At 34.2% G+C, this 21,051-nt stretch overlaps 1 protein-coding gene across 37 annotated transcripts in view; it reads right to left on the bottom strand.

The window, feature by feature from the left end:
- Window positions 1-14,324, bottom strand: part of LOC111050753 (LIM domain and actin-binding protein 1) — an 87,386-nt gene extending 73,062 nt beyond the window's left edge. For 27 of the 37 annotated variants that reach the window (XM_039431688.1, XM_039431697.1, XM_039431689.1 and 24 more), the window contains exons 1-3: window positions 13,276-14,324; window positions 2,463-2,606; window positions 159-311 (exon numbers count right to left, since the gene is read on the bottom strand). In XM_039431688.1, coding sequence (XP_039287622.1) covers window positions 159-311; window positions 2,463-2,606; window positions 13,276-14,115 — 1,137 coding nt within the window. In that variant the 5' untranslated portion in view covers window positions 14,116-14,324. The remainder of the gene's footprint in view (window positions 1-158; window positions 312-2,462; window positions 2,607-13,275) is intronic. The other 10 variants (XM_039431702.1, XM_039431729.1, XM_039431711.1 and 7 more) reach the window with 1 other exon arrangement.
- Between the last annotated feature and the right edge of the window lie 6,727 nt (window positions 14,325-21,051).

The raw sequence follows: 21,051 nt of genomic DNA, 5'->3' as shown, positions 1-21,051 counted from the left end.
TTTTATTTAAAAAAATTGAAATCTAAAAAATCTGAGATTCTTACCCTGTCTTGGTCGTCGACTGCATTTATGCATAAACGAAAACCCAGCTCTAATCAAAATATTAAATTAAATTATCTACAGAATTCAATAATAAATTACAATGAAAGTGAACTTACCAAATCGCGAACACACACGTTGGATAGATCATCCTCCTCGACAAAGGTGATGGAAGGTGAAGACGTTGGTGAGAGAGAGAGCGACTTGTTTGAGTTTTGTTTTGTGTAATTTGGTAATGTTGAATAGCCATTGGTGATTGGTTTATGTATTACCTTCAAGTGACAGAGACAGAATACAACACGTAAGCACACTCAATCAACACAGACACATGCATTTAGATGCAACAAACATACAAATAAGTTTTTAAAACAAAACTCAAAAACAGGATACTTCCAAAAAAACTACGAAAATACAAATAATATTGTACTAGGATCTGGTAGGATGAGGAGTTCTGATAAATATGACATTTAGAAACGATACCCAACAAGATATAGGAACAACCTAAGAGACGACACACACCAGACAACCATGTATGAGCGAGGTTTTTCGTTGTATTTTTCGATGGTATTCAGTTGTATAATTTATTGCCAGCTCATATAAAAGAAATGACTGGTACAAAATTCAGAGATCAATTGAAGAAGGAGCTGCTGTCCATATGCGCGTACTCAAATGAAGAGTTCAGAGAGTACTACGAGTGTCGAAATGGGGTTTAGAGAGAAAAGAAAAAAAATGTATTGACTTTTCATGTGCCTATTTATGTTCTAAACTACGAGCGTCGAGATAAGGTTTGGAGAGAAAAAAAATATATTGACTTATCATTTATGTATTTATGTTCTGTATTTTATTGACTTACGACATTGACAAGTCCAAATACTCCTTTTATAGGAGGTCAGTGGATGAAAAATAATAATAATAATAAAATAATAATAATAATAATAAACAAATAATATATTAATTTTTGAAAACGGAAATACAAAACGTGAACTTCCAAAATAGTATAATAATTGAAATCTTGTTGTACTAGACTTAGAATAAGGATTTATCTGATAAATTGATAAATTGTAGGGTGGCGAATTAATTTGAATGATTAATACCATAGAGGAACAATAGCGTAAGTAGATACCCCATGGTATAGGGAGTTTATGTCGTAACTTTTACTGTCATCTCAAGCCGATAGTCCACGTAGTTCTCTCCCTTAAAGCTGTGTGACACTGGTAGGATCTCATACTGTGCCGTTCATACACTCTCACCCCAACAATACAGTGAAAATTGACAATAGTCCACGTAGTTCTTTCCCTTGAAGCTGTGTGACACTGGTAGTCTCTCATACTGTGCCGTTCATACACTCTCACCCCAACAAAACAGTAAAAATCGACAACAATCGACAGTAATCGGCTTGAGTAAAAGTTACGACATAAACTCCCTATACCATGGGACATCTACTTACGCTATTGTTTCTCTATGTTAATACCTACGGAGATGTAATGAATGACTTGATTTGCTGAAAGGATCAACGTAAAAATATATTGACACTCGAGTTCTTGAGGAGAATATTGGTGTTTAAATATGTGGATTTAATTCAATATGATACGATTCTGTAAGTGGCAAGTGATACTCATATTTTGATTTGCTTAAAATGAAATAATGTGGTCGAATTGTGGATTAATTGATGATGAGTATCTGTTTTCTAATTTACTGATCACAGCTACTTGAAAAACTTCCAAGTTCATTAAATTTTTGAAATGGTTTGGATCAGGAAATTACCTATAAAATTATTTTGCTAAAATGTATTACAAGAAAAATATGTTTTACCAGCGAGAGACCACACATGTAATACTGTACTAGGAACAAAATGGAACATTCCAATGTTTTCTTGATAAATAAATGATTTGTCAATTTTATTTCTAAAATGCAATTGTCACCTTAATATTCCCCATTATGCATATAATCGAGCTGGATGAGAAACATTAAGCCCCGCACACACACATCAATTTTTTTCGTAGGATATTTAGTCGTCCTTATGAATTCTATCAGATTAAACGGAACTTGACAGACATCGTCTGTTTGAAATCATCTGTTTAATCTAATAGAATTTATAAGGACGGCAAAATATCCTACGAACAAAAATCGATGTGTGTGTGCAGGGCTTTTCTGGGAATGGTGATAACTTACAAAATGATAAAGATGGAAGAACTACCAATGAAAATTGAAGTATTTTCAATTGAATTGGAATTTTCCAATGATTTTATCAGTGATTAGGAATTTCAGGACTCAACAGAAATGCGTTAACGTGAAGTGAAATTAATACAGAACAAAGTCTATAAGAACAAAATACAGAAATGTCAACACAAAACAAGAACCCCATGCTTACAAACAGATAAAATTAAAAATATGATTGGAAACTCTTTTGAGGTTCAACTCACAACTGAAATGTGATTCTCCTTCTCTTCTGACTTTTTGGTTTTCTTAGTCTTCTTTGTTTTAGTTGCAGTTGTCTCTCCTCCTTCACTGCTCTTCTTCTTTTTCACAGTCTTCTTCTCGGTTATCACTGATTCCGAAGACTCAGTCTAAAAGAGAGAGAAACAAAACATTGTTATTATTTCAAGCCAAATTAAACGATGAGCTTGTCTACAATATTATTTTAGACTCAATTTTTTTCTGTCAATTATTCTTTATTGATTGATACAATAAGTCCATCATCAAAATGATAGGGAGAGAAAAAGTAAGGTAACCCTGTGCTTTTCCTCTCCCAAATTTAGTTGAGGTTACACATAGTACGAAATAGGTTAAGTCTTGTAGTTTATTACTTTACAAAATTTTCAGTCCTCGATTATTTTCAAAGTTAGAGTTATTTTGGATCTGAAGTTATATACGAATCTAATCATGAACTCAACGTGGCTCCAAGACTACTGTTCAATTTAAATTGAGATTTGATGTATTTTAGTGTTAATACCTGTTATTTCTATCAGCATTCGGCATTGTATGTATTGTGTGAATGAATGAATAAATATATAAATGAATTAATTTTACAAAACAAATTTCTGGATTCTAATATGAATTAGCACCTCATATTTCATTGAACAAGTCTGTTATTCATGTTCTACATTTATGGATTATAGGCCTAATTGGAAGTTCTATAATTTCTACTGTATTCTGATTCGGCATTGTATGTATTGTGTGAATGAATAAATAGATAAATGAATTAATTTTACAAAACAAATTTCTGGATTCTAATATGAATTGGCACCTTATATTTCATTGAACAAGTCTGTTATTCATGTTCTACATTTATGGATTATAGGCCTAATTGGAAGTTCTATAATTTCTACTGTATTATCCAAAGACCTTAAAGATGCATAGACTCACATGCAGCGCTAGTGTCGTACTTGGAATTGAAATCCGACATTGAGGGGGCAACCCATAAGATTTTTACATACCAATGCCACCAATGCCTTTATGATCTATAGTATTACAGATTATATTTATATAATATCTCGTGCTAAAATACCCCAATGGCGGCCTTCAATTTCAAGTAAGAGCTATCATTGGGAAGGCATAGGCATTGTGGATCTATATCTCTTTAAGGTCTTTGGTATTATCATTCGTTTTATTAATAATACAATTACGTCACATTCATGTTCATAGTAAGGCTGGTCACACACCGATTAGTCAAGACAAGACTAGTCATGTTTAGTCACAATACTTCACATAGCTGCTTATGGAGTGATGTCTAATTGCAATGACTAATCAGTGTGTGTTGCGTCATAAGCAGCCATGTGAAGTATTGTGACTAAACGTGACTAGTCATATTTTGACTCATCGGTGTGTAACCAGCCTAACTGAATACATCTCAATGAAATAAAGCAACTGATTGAATAAGAAACGGTACGTATACTGTATTGGATTATGAAACATAAAACATCTGGTGTGGTACACTCACACAACTTTCCTTGCTCATATTTGAAACTACGATCAGACTTTTGTATATGTGTATATATAATTGTTTTCAGAGTACTTTTTCCTTTGTGTAAATTGTGATATTCGATGACTTTTTTAGTCGTCATTTTTTTAAAGTCGTCAAAACAGCTGTTCTACAGATGAAATATCTCGACTATGTGTTCTTTTTATGAACTGCGCTACCTACCTACCTCATGCACGAGAAGGAGGTTACCAAGTCCATTTCTCAAGGATGGGGTGGACCCCCCATTAGTTTCCCAGAAAGGAGACTCATGCTAGTTGATAGAGCTGATAAATAACTATACAGGGTATGAATTTAAAAAAAAATCGGTCAAGTTATTTTTGAGAAAATCGTGAAAATCATGTTTTTTTTAGTAATCATCCGCCATTTTTCTCAAGAATATTACGGAGCTCCTGCAATTTTCCCAGAAATGAGGTTCATGTCAGTTGATAGGGCTTATAAATAGCTATCCATGGTATAAATTTGAAGAAAATCGTTAGAGCCGTTTTCGAGAAAACCGTGAAAAACATGGTTTTTTAGTAATTATGCGCCATTTTTTCCGCCATTTTGAATTCAATTTTATTGAATATCTTATTGTCAGATCCTCATGGTATAAGGACCTTAAGTTTAAAATTTCAAGTCAATCGGTTGATTAGGAATGGAGTTATCGTGTTCACAGACATACACACATACACACACACACACACACATACACACACACAGACCAACACCCAAAAATCATGTTTTTGGACACAGGGGACCTTAAAACGTGTAGAAAACTTGAAATTGGGGTACCTTAATTTTTTTTGGAAAGCAATACTTTCCTTACCTATGGTAATAGGGCAAGGAAAGTAAAAAAGCGTTCTCCGTTTGTGTAAGACTTTAGTTACTTTTGTGTGATATACTTTAACCTAAATTGAGATTCACTTCACGCTGTCAGTATTGTTCGAATAGGAAACATAGATGTTTTTTTATAAATAATGATGACAGTTTGAAGTGACTCTCATAACACAGAATACATTATTTTTTTAGTATTTAGTGTAATTTTAATCCTGCAGAGTGTAGACGAACAACATATTGTTTGCATCCAACCCATTGTATACAGAAGGCGTATCCCATTTTTAGACTGGCCTCCACGGGTATTTGTTTACAAATGTTATTAACTACCCTCAAAAAACAACTTGACACAACAAACTCTTTTTCATTTATCTAAAACTCTAGCATGACGAACCGCCTCGAAACTGTGGAAAGACAAATTATAACCTCAGGGTATTTTCATATATTAGTATATCGCTGTCATTTCTATGGTGCTAACATTGTCTTATTTTTATTGTAAAGTGTATTATTATTTTATGATGTAGGCTACCACTGTGATTGCTTGTAAGACTTGTGAAATAAATAACTTTTTGAATTGAATTGAATTGAATCATAGTTTTTGATAATGTGATATTGTAACTGATTCTATTGTAGTAATTTGATACAAAGTTGGTCTCCTTTCATATACTCATAAAACTCTACATTTAGAGTTCGTTTTTAGGGCTGTTTATTTATTTATTTATCTATTTATTACGTTAGCACAAACAATACAATGATCGGAAAAGAAAAAAACAGACTATTGCCCAAAACTTTTTCAATTTCCTAATTTAGTTTCAAATTATCCAAATATTATACATAGGTTATATGTCCATTTAAATTTTCTACACCAAATTACAATCTGAGAATATAGATTAGAATAAAACAATAAATTTTAAATTTGGATAGATTAATAGTAAAACTTTTGTAAAAACATGAAAACTGTAAAACATGTAAAACTGTTCTAGGGTTTGATATCAGCATGTGGGTATCAACAATGTAATTTACATTCTATACTCTCTGGGTATTAGTACATAAAAATAAGAAGATATAAAAATAGACGATAATAGACAAGATAATAGAGCAATATTGTCTGTGACTTAGCCACCAAGTCTATGAAGAAATCAAGACTTTTGAAAAACAAGTCATCCATTAATAGTTTAAACACAAATTTGTTATGTACGAGGCACATACCGTGTAACTCAACTTCAATAATAAATATAAAATTGATAAAAAAGAGATAATATTTTTCCAAAAGTGATAAGGATATCCAGAGTATGGCTTACTACTTGAATATCAATTTACATAATGACATTATTATTATTTGTTTTATTATCTTCACACTTGTTTTCTTGGTTCTTATTTTGTACTGAAAGTAAATTTTGTTATCATGGCGATTCTGTTGCTTAAGCAGCCATTTTGTCACACCGTTGAGTGAGAGGAGACTGTCTAGCTGGGCCAATGGCAGGCGTTCATGCCCTTGACCAATAGCAGTACTCGCCTACTAGTATAAATTCTGCTGCTCTTGTATTTAGTTTTAGTTTATCAGAGATTGACAATGGTGTAATACAGTAACCGAAACCGGTCTTTCTAAGTATCAATAAATCTGTGGTTTTTGACAATTTCTTAGTCTTTTTCATTCAACATTATTATTATTTTAACATTGGATAGATCCATAAATCATTGCAAATTATGAAAGAGTTGAAGTGATTTGTTCACCTATAATATTACATAAAAAATTGAATAGACCTTCAATAATATTTATTTTATTAATTTCATCTATTTTGTATTTAACTTATATATAACGTTTTTTTATTTTTGGCAAATTAATGAATTCATTTTTGATTTATTTATTTATTTATACAAGCACAACATCAAATCAATGATTGGGAGAGAATCAGCAGGGTTATCCCAAAAATGTTTCTTTCCCGAATAATGAAACTGATCAATATTGTTTGATCTTTGTGGTAATCTCAACGTCAGCTACTAAAATGTGAACAAGTGTTTGTATAGTTTTGAATAATTAAGTAATAAATTAGAAGTTCAACGAAGAGTGAGAGGAGACGGCAGATAAGTACTTTCACTGGAGCAAAAAAGCAGATGCATAACAATTTCAACAATCCTCCTCAGCTTGAAAACTTTCTAATGTCAGAGAAATAGTATCTGAGAGTAATACTTCACTGGACGGGAAATTTGAGCAGGTAACTGATGCTTAGCTGAAGATTACAATGAAGAACCCGGTGAAAGACGAGAATTCTCTAAAGATCAAACTACTTTGTTCTTAGCTTGAAAACAGATGATACTTCAAAAATTGAAGATCAAAATAAGAATCTTCCAGTAGTATTTATTTAATCCATATCACTTGAAAATGGCATAAATGACCGAAACATGTTGTGATAAAATATTTTAAAAGAAGGGTACTGAGATTTTTATTTTCTTTATATTTATATTACAAATAGCCCTATACAGGAAAGAGATAGATGATATTTCTTCATTAATTCAAGTATTCAACCTTTTTTTGACACCACGTCCTAAATCTTGATTGAGTTTCTTTCGAGGTTTCTCGAAGGTTCAATTTAATTTGTTATAGTTATACAGGTGAAGGTGTAACCTTCCCTGTATAGTTCCCAGGAAAGGCGTAACCGCCGAATACCACCATAGATTCTACATGAAATTTGCTACAAAAATTGTCCAGGAAGATTTTCTTATCAACCTCAGTTTTTGAGATATTGATTTTTGATTGTATTGATTTTTCGTTACTTTTTAAAAACGTCAATAATTAGTTCATACTTTGTTATTATATTCGTTAATTTTTATAAGTTTTGGAATTTTGAATTCTCCATATGTTTTATTTATACTTTTTCCAAAAGTATTTGAAATCTTTATATTTTCAATTTTTGAATTAGGTGCTATTTTTACTTTCCTTGCCCTATTATCATAAGTAAGGAAAGTATTGCTTTCCGAAAAAAATTAAGGTACCCCAATTTCTAAATTTCTATACGTTTCAAGGTCCCCTGACTCCAAAAAAGTGGTTTTTGGGTATTGGTTTGTATGTGTATGTGTGTGTGTGTGTGTATGAGTGTATGTGCGTCGGTGTACACGATATCTCATCTCCCAATTAACGGAATGACTTGAAATTTGGAACTTGAGGTCCTTCCACTATAAGGATCCGACACGAACAATTTCGATCAAATGCAATTCAAGATGGCGGCTAAAATGGCGAGAATGTTGTTAAAAACAGGGTTTTTTGTGATTTTCTCGGAAACGGCTCCAACGATTTTGATCAAATTCATAACTAAAATAGTCATCAATAAGCACTATCAACTGCCACAAGTCCCATATCTGTAAAATTTCAGGAGTCCGCCCCATCTATGCAAAGTTCGATTTTGATTCCCAATTATCAGACTTCAGATACAATTAAACAAAAAAAAAATCAAGTGGAGTAGATTGAGCATGAAAATCTCTACAATTTATGTTCAGTAACATTTTCACCTAAAATTGAAAATAAGCTCGAAATTCGAGAAAATGTTATTATTTCAATTACAAACACTGTTGGCAACTGTTGATTCAATTAAATCATTCACTATGAAGAGATAGCAAACTTCGTGTGTCTCCAGCCTTATTGTCCTGTCACCATCTGGCTTGGATCTTTGGATAGTAGACTTGAGATGCGCGGGAACACTAGCGTCAGGTGATAAATTTTCATAACGGCAAGGAAAGTTGTGTGAGTGCGCCACATCAGATTTTTTGACACCACGTCCTAAATCTTGATTGCGTTTCTTTCGAGGTTTCTTGAAGGTTGTTCGTTATAGTTAAACAGAGAGTCGCAGGAAAGGTGTAAGGGCCGAATACCATAGATCCTACATGAAATTTGTAACAAAAAAAGTCCAGGAAGATTTTCTTATCGACCTTAGTTTTTGAGATATTGATTGATTGATTTTTGATTGTATTGATTTTTTTTAAAAACCTCAATAATTAGTTCATACTTTGTTCATTATTTGTTATTATATTCGTTAATTTTTATAAGTTTTGGAATTTTGAATTCTCCATTCTATGTTTTATTTATACTTTTTCCAAAAGTATTTGAAATCTTTGTATTTTCAATTTTTGAATTAGGTGCTATTTTTGTTGTTTGTATTATTTATTATTGCATAAGTTCGTATTATTTTTATTTTTTCATTTGTTTCTGTACAATTTTTATTGTAAAGGTGACATATTTGGGGAAATCCGTTGTCTCCATAGTGGATAAATTTAATAAATGGAAATAAATAAATAAATTAGAAAACTATGAGTCAAAATTCAATTCCTAAGGACGTGATTGTTGAAGATTATGAAATTTCAATAAGATTTATTCAATTTGTTCCTTTTGTTTGACGGTTTTGTACTTTCAATGTGCGTTCAAACCGTTGGAAATTTGCTTTTAAGTTGACAAATGCACTTTTTCAACTTTAAGCACTTATAAAATGTTCAAAAACGTCAAACAAAGGAACAAATTGTATGCATCTTGTTGGAGATCTCTTCCTCTTTTCAACCATATCCTTAGAACTAGATTTCGACTAATACTTCAATAGTTATTGACGTTTTTCAAAAATATCGAGAAACCGATATATCTCGAAAAAAGGCCAATGTAAGAAACTTTTTCTCGATATTTTTGTTGAAAATTTCATGTACCGGTATACAGTCTATGGTCTTTAGCTATTATAACTTTCATGGGACACCCTGTAAAATATATATACTATATATTGGACTGAATTATTTAAAGTGATTTTGATTATTTAGATGAAGGTTCATGGAAGTTGAAGAAATTATTTTCCACTCTTTCATTCGAATGTATTGTTTCATTATCGTAGCTTATAGGTATCTTACAATAGAATTGATAACCCTAAAGGTGCGTACAGACTTTCACTCTGCTCCGCAACCGAACGTCACTCCAGCAGAGCGATTGATGATCGACCGGCGAGCAACAGTGGTTCGACCGGGGAGCGCGAGAAGATCTATCATCTTCCATAACGTTCATGATGGGTGCGTGGGCGGTGCGACTGTGGTTCGATGGTGGTACGAGGGCGGTACGAGGGAGGAGCGTGCTCGGTGCTGGTTGGAAGCGCGAATATGTGTACGCAGCTTAATAATTCAATTGAAAACAAAATGAATACCTCTAGTGGTGTGGGTTAACAGTCTTCTCGCTTCGCGCTCTGAACGAATACAACCAATCTAATTATTCATAATCTAAATTGAACTCTAGAATAAGATATACAAGACAAATACAATACCAAGACAAACTAGTTTAGTTTTTCACTTAGTTAACTTTAGTAAATTTGATAGAAAAAGTGGATTATAAAACAAAGCTTCATTCATTTAGGTCCTATCAGGTGGTAAACTTCTATTAATATTATGATAATATTCGAATGTAAAAGGTGTTGAAGAGAGAGTACAGAGACAATGGGGGGGGGAGGAGTGAGGAAGAAACAAAGACATTGATGGTGAGAGAGACTGTTTCGAATAAGACTAGTCTTAATTAACGACTCAGAAAAAACGTGTTTCCTTTTGTGTTGAGCTGTCCAGAAGTGAGATTTGAAAAATGTTCTAAGGCTATCAATGCCTTTGTAAAGCGAGTATACAATTAATACATAAAAGATTTAATTATATTGTCCTTGTTAGGAATATCGCTATCATTCATTAAGGATATCCAATATTATGACAGTAGCTCTCACTCCAAGTTACAAGAAAATAACAAGGTTGATTGATATGTATATCCAACTCGGTCAAGAGCCCATCGTTAATTGAGAGAAAAGGCTGGGAAAAATCAAGGCTGGGATGAGGTCTGAGCTTTTCTAAAATCATCAATTATTCATGCTTCTCTCTGACTCTAGAGGGAAAAGATGCAGGAAAACACAATCAATTCAATTGACTTTCAGATGAATAACAGATTATCATTTCTTTCCTTTGATTTAATGAAGATTCAAATTACAAGCTTCAACACCTAGATACAAAAGGTTTTTGTACTTCTTTTCCAGGCTTTATTAGTTACAGGCTACTGTATCACACTGTAATGACTGTAATGGACGATGTGTGAAAGAGAAAATTGTTGTTTGGAAACAGTAACTCTTATATCGAGTTTTTCGATTTGTATATCATCATGCTATCATAATGAAAAAGTTTTCTGCGGAAAACATTTTTTTTCTGATCATTACTTTTTTGAGATATGAGCGCCTGAAGTTTGAATTTTTTGGGACAGAACATTTCAATTCGGTAAGATATAAATCCATGAGATTTAGAGGATGGATTCTTCATGGTATCGTTGATCTAGTAGAACAAAAATTTTCTGAAAATATCAATTTTTGAAAAAGTTATTCAATTTACCAAAAAAAACTCAACTAAAAGTTATTTTTGGTTATTTTTTTAAATTGAATCACTATCTTAAAAATTGATATTTTCAGAAAATTTTTGTTTTACTAGATCAACAATACCATGAAGAATCTATCCTCTAAATCTCATGGATTAATCTCTTACCGAATTTGAAATGTTCTGTCCCAAAAATTAAACTTTAGGCGCTCATATCTCAAAAAGTAATGATCAGAAAATAAATGTTTTCCTGAGAAAACATTTTCATTTTGATAGCTTGATGATATACAAATCGAAAAACTTGATGATATCACAAGAATGATATTACAAGCTCTGTTTCTATTGAAAATGATATTACAAGGTTCTCTAACGAGGGGATGTATTTAATAGAAATTATGGAAGATAGGTAGTAATTTCCATGATAAAGCAATATCTCTGATAGAATTTGAAGGTACTGGAATAGAATATTTTAAGGGCCAAGCCACATAAAGCGTTTTTCAGACATTTTTGCACTGGCGGCGGTCGAGTCGACAGGGCATGAAACTCTCCGATTGGCTGATTATCAGCTGATTCCCGATCAGTGTAAATGATTATCATCTGATCGGGAATCAGCTGATAATCAGCCAATTGGAGAGCTTCATCCTGATTGGAGAGCTTTTCTCCAACCGGAGAGATTATCAGCTGATTGGGTTGGCGTTCGAGAATCAGCTGATAATCAGGGCTTCCTGCCCCGCCGATTCGTCTGCCGCCAGTGCAAAAATGTCTGAAAAACGCTTTATGTGGCTTAGCCCTTGAAATATTCTATTCCAGTACCTTCAAATTCTATCAGAGATATTGCTTTATCATGAAAATTACTACCTATCTTCCATATTCTCTATTAAATACATCCCTTAAAACATTATATTCCAGTACCTTCAAGTTGTATCAGAGATATTGCTTTATCAAGAAATTACCATTCCAGGAAATTATCAAACCTAAAAAAACGCTTCATTGGTTGGTTCTAAATCCTTTCTGGGAAATGAAGGTGTGATTTAAACTTGATTCGGGAATTTAAGAAACTTCTTTTCCATGATACTAAAATTTTCAATCAAAATTATCCACAATCTGCTTCTTTGCATCTCAGTGAAAGTATTTATTTCAATTGAACTTTAAAGGTTTTTATATGACGACTTAAATTTGAATGAGCATTTGCAATTGAATCGGCCTGAGGAGAAAGGGAACATGTCAAAATTTTTCATTTTTTTCCTATGGTTGAAATGAGTTGTTTACTGTGAGATACATCGATTGGAGTTGAAAGGGAACATGTCAGCATTCTCTTTATACAAGAAACAGATATAGGCCTAGTATTTTTGCTGTACTGGAGTGAAAGGGAACTAGCATAGCCTCCTCTAATACATTAGAGGAGGCTATGGAACTAGTCATGACAGGCATGTTTCCTTTCAACCCCGAACATTCGAAAATCAACTGTTTGTCAGTTGTGATGTTTATGCTATTGTTAGGTTACCTTTGATTCATGCGTTCTTTTAAGGTTAGATTGCTTTCGGTTGAGGTGTTTATTGTAAAAGTTGAAGAGTGATAATTTATAATATCATCATGGGTAAAAGGAAAAAACTCAATTTTAAGGGGTGAATCATATATAAGTGCTTATACTGGATTAAAATTGTTGTCTTAAAAGAGTTTGCACCCTAATGACGAAAAACAATCTTGAAATTATCAATACTTTTATCTGTATTCAGTTTTTTCTCTCCCCTGAAAAATTCTGATTTTTGACATGTTCCCATTCTCTTCAGACCGATGTACAACCTGCAACTTTATCAGTATCAATCATTTCAATTGATATTTTCAATTCATTCAAATTTCTGCTACCCCTGAAACTTTCAAAAATCAACAATGCAACTTTATCAGATCAATCATTTCAATTGATATTTTCAATTCATTCAAATTTCTGCTACCCCTGAAACTTTCAAAAATCAACAACACAAGAGCACAATCAAATAAAAATGAAAACTTGCAAATAAAAAGAAATAGATAAACAATGTTGTTAAAACTACTATAAAAGAAGCAAAACAACAACAACTACTCACAACATCTTTGGATTTGTTAGAGCCAACAACAGTTTCGCACACGACATGCTGGACAGACACAGAGGATGCGTCGGCTTCATCAGTTATTGTCTCTTCAGATATCGGTCCATTTGTGGTCGAAGTCTGCTCAATAATCACAATCTCCCGGGTACAAGAAACAGCTTCAATGATCGACGATTTTGTTTCAAACTCTGTCTTCTTAGTGGTTGTCACCGACTCGACAACCACCAGTTCCTGATCCTCGGATTTCTGGTTTTCCAGATCCTCGGACTCCTTGATTTCCAAATCCTCGGATTTCTTGATTTCCAGATCCTCGACAATCACGGGTGACGTATCGACCTCCTCGGGTTTTGTCTCGACGACATCCTCGGTTGTCGCCTCGGCGACGGTTGTCCACGTGTCGAAGTCGTCGCTAGCGGGCGGCAGAGGATCTTTGAACACAGGGATGACAGGATCGTTCAGGGAAAAAGATTTGGAGACATTGCTGTCACCTTCGATTAGTTGCTTGTTAGACATGCATTCACTCAACTCGGGATCAATTTTGAGGTTATGTTGTTCTGCATCGATAGTCGATGTTTCTTCGGGAGTCGATATCTTGATATCGATCAGTACGGGACTATCGATCTTTGTTGTGTCGTTGATGTCGATCAACAAGTTGTCGCTACTTTCCTGTGATTTGTTGATGGTTTCATCAACTGCACCATTCAACAAATCAACATCATCTCCATCATGTTTCCTAGCAATATCTACAATGCTACACCTGTTCTCAGTTAAACTACCGTTAATCTTATCCGTGTTAGTATTTACAATATCGTTGTTATTCACAAAGTTGAGGAGCATAGCCTTTTGGACCTAATACTATTTGGACCTACTTGTCAAAATTCAGGAAAGGAAAGATGTATAAATAAACTTCAAAATCATACGAGAAGTGGAACAAGTAATGTGGAGTGTGGTGCAAAAGGAAATAAAAATGTTATGAGATACATGTGACGCAGAGAGGGAACACTCTATTTTTGCTGAGGGCCTTAGCTTGGAGTTGATGTCTACGTCTAGCTGAGCTTCTACATGGATAATGGGTGAATGAAAAATGTGTGAGATGTTGATAAGACCCCTAAGAGATAATTCGATGACTTAGAAGTGAAACCTCGTAAGCCAGCAAAAATTCGATGGCTTAGAAGTGAAACCTCGTAAGGCAGCAAAAATATTCACCTTCAGGTGAATTCTGAAAAATCAAGTTTCCACCAAGAAAAGATTGGATATTAAAAGGGCGAGTCCATATTGGGCATTATTTAGACGTTTTCAGATGAGTCGACAGAGCAGGAAGCTCTCAGATTGGCTGATTGAGGTTCAGGAATCAGCTGAAAAACAACCAAACTAAGGGCTTCCTGCCTTGTCGACTCGTCTGAAAACGCCTGAAAAACGACTACTGTGGCTCGCCCTCAATCAAGGAAGTAGAAGAAACGAATTACAGTAGAATATGAAACATAATATTGAGGATAGAAGAGAGTTTAAGAGGAAGAAAGGAAAAATTATGAAAAGAATGAAGAAGCAAGAAATTTGAATGTTCATGAAGAGGATAATATGAAAAAAATCTAAGATGAAAAATGTTTGATAAGAAAGAGTGGTGATATGAAGAAGAGAATAAAAAACTGAGACATTTTGATTGATGATTAAAGTAGTTGAGAGTAACTGACCGATCGGAGTGAGGTCTAAGATTCAAGTCGACGATTTGGCATTTCTCTTAATGTTTAAATGTTTATATGTTGCGCATTTACGGCGGAACGCGGTAATAGATTTCCATGAAATTTGACAGGTATGTTCCTTTTTTGATTGCGCGTTGACGTATATACAAGGTTTTTGGAAATTTTGCATTTCAAGGATAGTATAAAAGGAAAAAGGAGCCTCCTTCAATATTAGAGTAAAAATCAGACTATAGAATTATTCATCATAAATTAGCAGTCTAGTGGACTATAATGCTACCCGTTCAAAAACATCGAACATCTTGAAAGTTGTATCTTTCCATCAACGTTGTAGACAGTTGCAGCCAGACCTGATAACAGCGCTCACACTCACATTCCGGGACGACACGTCACGGTACGATAGGACAGAAAGCTCTGTTTATTTAGGATTTTTCTAGACATTTCAAATTGATAAATTATTCATTAATTTTTGAGAAAACATAACAACAGGTCAATGTAACTTACTGAGCGCGAGATCTACTGTTCACAGAACTACTAGTAGTAATGAGCAAGTATAATATACTCACTTCCTCATTATCATGAGAAAAGAGCAGTATAAAATAAAAGAGATAGAAACAAGTGATAAGTACTTGTTGAACCATAGTGAGGTCCACGTTATAATGACAGTATCTGATCAACTTTGGTTTTGCTATCCTTGTCTATCATTCAACAAAGCCGGTTGTACTATCCTTTTCTAGGTCCACAACGATGTCAATTATGTTTTTGACAGTGTAGAAATATAATTAATTAATGCAGAGAATCGGCATCACTATTCTTCTATCTTTATCCACTGCCATTATAACGTGGACCACACTATAGTAAGTTGTTAGTTTGTTAAATTCGAAAAAATAGAAGTACCCTAAAAGAAAAGAAAGAAAAATCAACGTGGATGTAGACGAGAAAAAAAGAGAATAGTGACAATGAGAGAAAAGATGAGAGTGAGCGAGGGACGAAAGAAGAAGGTCATAAGCAAGAAAGAGAGAAGAATATGGAAGATCATAATGAGGAAAAACAAAAGTAAAATGATAAACAAATAGACAAAAGGAGTTAAGATGATTGATTGATTGATTACTTTATTTATGTAGATTACAATATATACTGGCTTATACACTTATATACAATAGCTTACAATACAGCACAATTATAGATGAATTTACATAATATAGACTAAGAAAATAATTATTGAACTGTATATGATATGAAAAAGCAATTTGTAATATAATAACTATAGATAATAATTATATTGTTATGCATCTACATAAATTGGCGGAGCTTTGGACATATCAATGTCCATTCTTCGGAAAGATGAAAGAATGATGAAGGACGATCAAAAAGGAAGAAGGAGAAGGAGAAGGATCGCTTCCTCATACTCTAGCAAATCAGACTTCATCTATGGTAAAATCCACTTCCAGCTGTCAGAATTCCTTATGAATAACATCAATCCTTCCCTTCAACCAATATGCTGACAGTATAAAGTGAATCTCATCATATCAATCTCTCTCTCTTGACACGCGTGTCTAGTTTCCTTGTTGTTCGTTACGTCTAGCAAACCAAGTAATGACCTGGCACATGAGGGTACGCGAAAATTTCGTCTAGTACTCTTTATTAGATTAAATCTATGTCTAGTATCTGATATTATTCATATCTTCTATTGTTTGCTATTAGACTATACAGTTGTGTTTTTTGATAATGGTATCATAGCCGAAACATGTCGTAATTAAAAAAAATTAAAAAATCTGGTGTGGTACACTCACACAACTTTCCTTGCTCAAATTTGAAACTACGATCAGACTATTGTATATGTGTATAAATGATTGTTTTCAGAGTACTTCTTCCTTTGTGTAAATTGTTCGATTCGATGATTTTTTTTAGTCGTCATTTTTTTAAAGTCGTCAAAACAGCTGTTCTACAGATGAAATATCTCGACTATGTGTTTTTATGAACTGCTCTACCTACCTACCTCATGCACGAGAAGGAGGTTACTAAGTCCATTTCTCAAGGATGGGGTGGACCCCCCATTAGTTTCCCAGAAAGAAGACTCATGCCAGTCTGTTGATAGAGCTGATAAATAACTATACAGGGGATGAATTTGAAAAAAAGTTATTTTTGAGAAAATCGTGAAAAACATGATTTTTAACTAATTATCCGCCCATTTCTCACAAGAATATTACGGAGCTCCTGCAATTTTTCCAGAAATGAGACTCATGTCAGTTGATAGGGCTCATAAATAGCTATCCATGGTATAAATTTGAAGAAAATCGTTAGAGCCATTTTCGAGAAAACCTTGAGAAACATGGTTTTTTAGTAATTTAAAATTATTTAGTATTTTAGTCGGATCCTCATGGTATAAGGACCTTAAGTTTAAAATTTCGAGTCAATCGATTGATTGGGAATGGAGTTATCGTGTTCACAGACATACAGACATACACCACACACACACACACACACACACACACACACACACACACACAACACACACCACACAACACACACACCACACACACACACACCACACACACACACACACACCACACACACACACACACACACACACCCCACACAACACACACCACACAACACACACACACAACACACACACACACCACACACACACACACACACACCACACACACACCCACCCACACAACACACACCACACACACACACACACACCACACACCACACACACACACACACACCACACACACACACCAACACACACACACACACCACACACACCACCACCACACACACACACACACACACACACACACACACACACACACACACACACCACACACACCACACACACACACCACACCCACACACACACAACACACACCACACACACACACACACACAGACCAACACCCAAAAATCATGTTTTTGGACTCAAGGGACCTTGAAACGTATAGAAAACTTGAAATTAGGGTACCTTAATTTTTTTTGGAAAGCAATAATTTCCTTACCTATGGTAATAGGGCAAGGAAAGTAAAAAGGGTACCAAAGCTGCGTTTACACCAGAGTTATTGAAAAAATGTTAATAACTTAATCCTTATAGATGCTATTAGATTGAATATAACTTATCATACACATGATGAACATATGTGTTTGTCAAGTTTCGTTCAATCTAATAGAATCTCTATATAAGGATTAAGTTATTAACATTTTGTTAATAACTTTGGTGTAAACGCAGCTTTAGATTTTTATTATTTTATTTCCAGACTATACAGTTTACAGTACATGGCATAGTAAGATTGACTTTGAACTGTCAGTATTACTCATAAATTAATATCAATGCATCCCATTTAATCAATGCTGACAGATCAAAGTGAATCTAATATTCTTATACTACACTGGAATATAGATAACTAGCCGTCAGGCTCGCTTCGCTCGCCATATCCGTCTAGCCAGGGGGCTCCGCCCCCTGGACCCCCGACTGGATCGTCCAAGAATGAGATCAGCAGGCTCGCTTCGCTCGCCTGCATTTTTCATTATTTGAGCATTTTTATCATATGTTAGGACGATCCAGTCGGGGATCCACACTAAACGTCTGGCTAAACGGATATGGCGAACGAAGCGAGCCTGACTGCTAGTGATATAATATTCCCAGGATTGAAGTAGCAGTGCCCAATCGATTTTTTCGCGATAAATGCATTTAAATCTTCAACTTGGTGCCAACCTAACAAAGTCAACTCAACTTAATGCCAACCTGACAAAATTATTAATTTAGTTGCCAGTTAACAATACTGTTTCGAAGAGGTATTCTATCTAGATTATAGTTCTATAGTAACCTATGATATGGAAATTTCAATTATAATTAAGAGATTGGGAGAAGAAGAATATACATGGTAAAAGACGAACTTTAAACCCTTAGAGTTAAAATATTGCCAAAAGATTTCTTAGTGCGCCTCTAAAGGGCCAACTGAACATACCTACCAAATTTGAACGTTTTTGGTCCGGTAGATTTTTAGTTATGCGAGTGAGTGAGTGAGTCAGTCAGTCAGTCAATGAGTGAGTGCCATTTCGCTTTTATATATAGATTTGTAGTGATATAGGTGTTATAAGGCAATAAACATAGATATAGAGACACAATGTTTTGTAGTTGCAATGATGAACTCTTCTTCGCGGTCTCTTAACCAGCAGCACAACACAGAAATAGGAGGTGAAAGAAGAAGAGGAAGAATAAAAAATAAGACGAGGAGAAAATGGAGAAGGAGAAGAAGAAAAGGAGAAGGAGAAAATGAAGGAACTGAGAAGGAGGTAGAGTAAGAGGAGGACGAGGGAAGGAGGAGGAGAAGAAGAAGGAGAAGAAGAAGAAGGAGAAGAAGAAAAAGAAGAAGAAGAAGAAGAAGAAGAAGAACAAGATCAAAAAGAAGAACAAGAACAAGATCAAAAAGAAGAGCAAGAACAAGAAGCGAAGAGAGAAAGAAGAACAAGAACTAGAAAAAGAAGCGAGGAGACGAAGAAAGAGAAGCAGAAAAAGAACAAGAACAAGATCAAAAAGAAGAACAAGAAGCGAAGAGAGGAAGAAGAACAAGAACTAGAAAAAGAAGCGAGGAGACGAAGAAAGAGAAGCAGAAAAAGAACAAGAACAAGATCAAAAAGAAGAACAAGAACAAGAAGCGAGGAGAGGAAGAAGAACGAGAACTAGAAAAAGAAGCGAGGAGACGAAGAAAGAGAAGAAGAAAAAAGGAGAGGAGGAGAAACGGGAAGTAGAAGAAGAAGGAGGAGGAGGTGTAGGAGGAAAGAGAAGAAGAAGAAGAAGAAGAAGAAGAAGAAGAAGAAGAAGAAGGAGAAGAGAAACGGAGAAGAAGAATGAATTAGGAGATGAAGAAAGAAACAACAATTAGAATGCATTAATAATAATTAATTGAACAGCCTGAGTTGTGTACCTACATCACATCAGAGTGAACAACTTTAACGGTTCCTGGCGGAAATTTCCAGAATAATTTTACGAGAACCAATCAGAGAAGCTATCTTTTCAATGAAGCCTTCTATGATTGGTTCCCGTGAAATTTATCACGGTTAAAATTTAACTGGATTTCGTGCAACCGGGCCACAGTTAATCAGATTATTATGAATACAAAACTCTGTATTCGTTAGAGAGTGTTTGTAAACTATGGATTTCAACCGTAAAATGGAGCTGCATAGAGAAACAAAATGAGAAATTTAAAAACATTGGATAATTATAAATTGAAATAGATTTGACAATATACACGAGAGTACATAAGTCTGATGATAAAGCTAGTTTCAAATAAGTTGCATTATATTATGTGTATAGTGAAGTCCACGTTATAATGGCATTGGAGAAAGATAGTAGAACAACGTTGCCGAACATCTGTCTTGTCAATGCCTTCTATAGACGGTAGCTGATACATGTTTATCCATGTAATATCAACTGTTCATTCTCGTTTAAAATAATCAATATTATATTTTATCAAGCAAAAAATTATATTTTTCAATATTTTCATAATTAAGATGAAATATTTTGTTAATTATTTATTAATTCTACATTGTTAAAAGACGATCTGGCAACAGAGCAAAGCATGAAAGAGATAGCGCTATCCGCTTTGTTGAGTGATAGACAAGGATAGCAATACCATAGCTAATCAAACACTGCCATTATAACGTGGACCTCACCATAGCTAAAAGATGATTGTGTTGATCTGTGAGAATATTGAACTTCCTCATTCATCCAAATTCCAAATCCATTAGAATGATTTTTGAAAAATAAACATTTGTACAGTCGCTTATACGAATTATTCAAATGATGAAGTATCTGTCAACGACCGAAATTTGATAGATTTTTCAACAAGAACTTTGTTTTTGTTGAAAGATATTTGACTAATATTGACCTATATTTGACTTTTACTAACCTACTGCTAGGAAGTTAAATGAGGAAACATACATACAATATGGATGATCTGATCAAGGATATATTTTAATTGAAATGCGACCAGGAAAAGAGATTTTTGAAGATGATTCAATCTAATGCACTTCAAACATGAAAAATGGGAGAAATAATTTAGAAATA

This window comes from Nilaparvata lugens, chromosome 6 (genome assembly GCF_014356525.2).
Source record: "Nilaparvata lugens isolate BPH chromosome 6, ASM1435652v1, whole genome shotgun sequence".
Taxonomy (NCBI): domain Eukaryota; kingdom Metazoa; phylum Arthropoda; class Insecta; order Hemiptera; family Delphacidae; genus Nilaparvata; species Nilaparvata lugens.
Note: the sequence above shows the minus strand (reverse complement) of the source record. Positions and strands in the feature narration are given on the sequence as shown.